This window comes from Plasmodium cynomolgi, chromosome 12 (assembly GCF_000321355.1).
Source record: "Plasmodium cynomolgi strain B DNA, chromosome 12, whole genome shotgun sequence".
NCBI lineage: Eukaryota > Apicomplexa > Aconoidasida > Haemosporida > Plasmodiidae > Plasmodium > Plasmodium cynomolgi.
This window is the reverse complement of record NC_020405.1, coordinates 1-5,492: the sequence shown is the minus strand read 5'-3', so window position 1 is coordinate 5,492 and position 5,492 is coordinate 1. Positions and strand designations below refer to the sequence as shown.

Below are 5,492 nucleotides of genomic sequence, written 5' to 3'. Positions count from 1 at the left end.
TATTTTTTATTCTGTAGTTTTTTCTTATTCTTAGTTTAAAATAATAATTTGGGAAAATTATTTATGTATATGTGTAGAAAGATTTGCAATATGGAATTTCTTTTTTTTGTCTTATAATTTTAGTTTATTATTATTCGGTAATATAAATAATTACAATAATAAATGTTACAATTATATGTTTGCTTTAGCATATCCATAGTATGATAAAAAAAAAATTCATATATGAACTATTTTAAATAATAGAACTTGAGTATGGATAATTATTTATAAGAATAATTGCAAAATAATGAGATCTTTATTCATATTGCTTCAAATAGTAATTTGGTTATACTCTAAGATGTTAACTCCTTGGAGAAAACATAGTAGGACATTAAAAGTTTATATTTTATATAGCTATTAATAAATATATTATATTTATAACTCATCAACTTAAATCTGTCAGATATGCATTTCATATTTAATGTGGTAAGCAAATTCCTCTTATAATGATTATTAAGGGTATATTTAAGGAATTGTGCTTGTTTCCCAAATGATAAAACATAGTTTTCTCTTTTATATTTTAGATTTAAAGTTTTTTCCATATTAAAAATTTTGTATATATGTATCTATTGAATTTATGATTATTTTCTTTTTTTAAATAAATAAAAATTTAATGTTACATATAACGTGTTTAACGAAGCGTTATAATTGAAACATCGAACACTTATTGTCTTATACGAAGATTCTCACATGTTTTTCGCACTGTTTGTACTACAAATAGCAGATTAATACCTTTACTAATTAATCTTCATGTATAATTCATAACAAAAATATAAATTGCGAATTGTGTTAAACTTTTCCAAAAAATGTTGTGACAATGTAATTTCTTTGGAATACATGGACAAAATTATTGATTTATTTATAAAAAAGAACGATGTGGAGTCGTATATAATGTTTAATGTGCTCATTATATTTTAGGAATACATACAATCTGTAATTTATGTGTAAAATTTTTTACTTACAATCAGTTATAATGTATTCACAGTCATGTTTTCATTGTTACAATAGTTATTACCAGGAGATGTATATTAATATAGAGTCACAAAAAATTATCACGTATGTCCAAACAATATTTGTGTAAAATAATAAATAAACATTTATTTTATGGATATTTGAATAGTATAATGTTCCAGCATAAAGGAAAGTTTTTTTATTTATTTGAAATCAAGTATAAGTTCTGTTTCGCAATATGAATTCAATTGCACAATTAAAATAATATAAAACTTCAAACCATTTACGTTTACATTTGGACAATGAAAAAAATATATATATTCCAATTAATGTTTGCGTTAATTATTAACGCAATTAATTTCGCCTTAAATACAGTGTATATTAATTTGTGCATCCAAGGTCAAAATGTATTAAAAACGCGGTAATGCTATTATATTGTGTTTAAAAAAAAAATTAATGTGCCAAATTGTAGCAGCTTATTGAAAAAGTTAAGGATTCCTTCCCTTATATTTTATTTAATTTAAAATTCCTTTTGCAATTTAACGAAATACGAAAAAAAATACAATGGAAATAGTATAAATTCCAATAACATTAAGCAGTAGTATAATTATTAAAGATGATTATGTTTTTATTAATATATAAACGTGATTCATAATCTGCTTGAAATATATATATTATGTTAATGTGCTATAAAATTTGCATCTACATTCTTCTGTTAGAAATGTAGAATTTAATTTCCTCTTTAGAAATGATGAAGTTTACCCCTTTTTCATTAAAACCCATGTCATAAAAATTGGAATGGGTATGTATTTATTTTTAATGTTACTAATTCAAAAAAGATACTTGTTATTTAAAGACAAAAAATATTAAAAAATATACATTTTTTATTTTGTCTTTATATTAAAATAAAGCAAAAAAATGAAAGGATTATCAATTTTTTAATTGTATATTTTTAAATAGTATTGAAATAATACAATTACAGGTAAAGATATTTTCTGACTATATATATTTTTAATGTTATGTAATAGTATTTATTCGTCACGTAATATTTATGCTGTATTTTTTTTTTTTTTTGTCATGTTAATACATTTTCAATTAAGCTGGATAATAGTATGGGCCTATTTTTCATTCTAACTACAAAATGAAATGAAATGCAATTAATTGAAATGCTTTATAATTTCTAATATAATAATATTTTATCGGCAGAAAAACATTTTTATTAATTGTACTTATAATTATATATAAGGAATATTTTAAAAATCACATAAATTATTAAATTAATATTTCAGTATATAAATTTAAAATAATTTTTTTTTTATATGTCTTTTGCATAATTACGTAATACATATAATAATTGCTTGTTTCAAAATTGTTATACTTCCTGTATTATTATATATGTATAAGTTACAAATTGTTACATTTCCAATATATTCTTATGATATTTAAAAATAGAAGAATGTTTTATGTAAATAGCAGAAAATAAAATGATGATAAATTATTATTATAGTGTCTACAAATGGATGACTTTCTGTGTTCTAAATTTAAACATAAAGGGTCACGTAAATTGATAGAATATTATACAATTTGACTTTTTATATAGCAATACTGACAAATTTGAAAACATTTGGAATTTTTCCAATCCAATATCTTAATGAAACATGGCGAAGCCTGCGATAGCAGAAGTGTCTGCGGAGGAATTGGTATTTTTTATATATTTACTTAATTATTATTTATGTTTTACTATATATGCGACTCATTTGTCTTGAAATAAAAATGGAAATTCTATTATTATTAGAAGCATAAATTTAGCAGCTATGTAACAATTTATTTTCTGATTATTTTTAGGAAAAAGTTGCACAGGAATTAGGTCTTAATAAATTGTATGATAATTTCTATGTAAAGAAGAGTGACTCTAAATTTATGAAACATTGTGATGAATTGGATGATCTTGATAAAACTCATAAAGGGGTGAAAGAAATTTGCATTAAGCTAGTAAGTTCTTTAGAAAAATTAGCTGAAATAGGGAAGAATAAAAAAGAATATTATGATTATTGCAATTATTTACCTTATTGGTTATATGATGAAATAGGAAAAATATATAAACCAGGACCTTCGAAGAAGTACGATACTATACCTTTTTATGATAAGCTTGTTGATATAGCGAATAGGGTTAATGGGAAAAATCTTCAAAAGGGGTGTAATACTTTCCCTTCTAGAAATCATGTTAGTTTGGATGAACGAAAAAATAGAAAAAATTCTTATATATATTTAAAAAAATATGAAGAAATTAATCAGATTATTAACGCTAAAGGCAAAGGTAAATGTGATCTGTATATTAAATATCTCAATTATATTGAATCACTAAATAAAAGGTATAAGGAGGATGATTGTATAATTTTTTCTCTATTGACTACTCCCAATTACGCTGATTGTGATTCCAAACACGATCCGAATAATCTCATATCTATTTTAAATGAATGTAAAGATACGAACTCTGCTAGAGGTGGAAGTAAAAATAGTGAATGGTGGTTTTTAAGTTTGTTCGGATCATCAAGTGGGTCCTCACGAAGTAGTAAGGACGGCGCTCCTGCAGGAGCTGCAAAGGCTGGTAGTACAGCAGGGGATAATGTAAGACAGGAGAGTTCGAAAAATTTAGTAGGTACAGGAGATTCACCAGGTTTAACACGTTCAACGAGTTTAGGAGGTTTAGGAAGACATGTAGAAGCAAGAGGTTCATCATTTTCTTCAGTTGCAGCAGCTGGAGTGCGAACACTTGGAAAATTAGCAACAACTGTACTTAAAGGACCCTTGATTCCTACAATAGGAAAAATCACTGGACATGTTGCCCATGCACCATCTTTTTATAATTTAAGGCGTAGATGGAATAAATTACTTGATTCCACTGTTAATACCCGTGGTATTTTCGGAAGCATATATGGCAAGTTAAGCTCAAATTTTATTCGTAACATCATCATGGCTTCTGCAATATTTGGAACATTTTTCTTCATCTTCTGTTATAACATGGTAATTGCACAATCGATTTTGTGAAGTATAAATGTTATGTTTATATATAATTTAATTTTCTTTTAACTGCATAGTTACAAAGTAAATACATTTTGACCCTTTTTACACTTCATTTATGTTTTAGTCTTATGGATTAAAATCGGGTTCTCCAAAAAGAAAACAGAAAAAAAAAATATTTGAGCATAATTATTACGAAGAGTATGAAAATGAGTTAGCAATGTATGATTCACAAAATGAGTCATTAGATTCTCAAGAGGATCGATATTACTTGAATTATCAGCCTGAACGATACTATTATTATTAATTACGTGTATAAGATGTAAACTTTTATAATAGTCATTTAAATAGGAAATAACATTAAATTTCTTTTCTCCGTTATTTTTATAAGAAATAATGAAGAAAAAATAACAATGAAATACAATGTAATTATCCTAGTTCTTATATTTTTAAAAAATCATCTACATGTATTACATATGAGAATATCAAAAAGGTAATAGATTATGTGAATAATTAAAATATTAAATATAATTCAACAATAATAATTATATGGACCATCTGAAGTTTGATTTTATTTAAATATATGTAAAGTTAAACAGCTTAAAATATAATAAAAATTATATTATGTAGAATATGTTATTTTGATGCAGAAACTATATGATTTATCAGCAAAGATTTTGAAAAATATTAAATTTAAAAAAGATGTTATATGCGATTTAAAGGGATATTATAATCATTATTTTTAGTTAAGCTGATTAAAAGATAATGTTATGTTTTCGGTAATTACTTAAGATTACATGATTGTATATTTATAGAAAACATAAGACACTATAAAATTCAAGAATATAGTTTATATATATTATTTTATACATGATACATGTAGATTATGTATTAATAATATTTTTGTATTCATTATACTTGTTAGTTTTTATCTAATAACATATCATAATTAAAATAAAATATTAGTTATAAAAAAATATTGTTTTGTGTAAATATTTATCTAATTAATCAATTCAATTATTTTTTTGTTTACTATTTACTAATAAAACATGTCTTTTTATTAATTATGTTAAAACTTATGTTTATAAGTTAAATACATTTTTTGCATGCAAAAACATGCTATATACTCAGACTATGATTTAATGTGATTAAATAGGAAACCTGATTATATTATAACTATTGATATATATGTTATGTTCAATAATTTTAGATATATAATATATATATCTATTGCTTAATATAGCTAGGAAGTGGTTTATGTATAATATCGAATACGTCTTATATATAAAGGGTAAACACATGTGCATGTGTATATAAAATAAAAAAATTTGGACATCCATTAAATTGTAATTGTAAAGAAGAAATAAATTATTCCCTAACACTATATCACCATAGACTTATTATTTTTGTAATAATATATTTTAAAAATTCATTAATCCCATTTAGTAAATGATCTATGTTATATTACGTTTTCATTCATT

General features: G+C 23.5%; 1 protein-coding gene across 1 annotated transcript; it reads left to right on the top strand.

The window, feature by feature from the left end:
* Positions 1 to 3,563: 3,563 nt before the first annotated feature.
* PCYB_121010 (VIR-like CYIR protein) lies at positions 3,564 to 4,317 on the top strand (the record flags this gene model as incomplete). The annotated part of the gene is made up of 2 exons (XM_004223432.1): positions 3,564 to 4,014; positions 4,139 to 4,317. Coding segments are annotated over 2 exons (627 nt in total), but the record flags the coding sequence as incomplete, so codon positions are not given.
* Between the last annotated feature and the right edge of the window lie 1,175 nt (positions 4,318 to 5,492).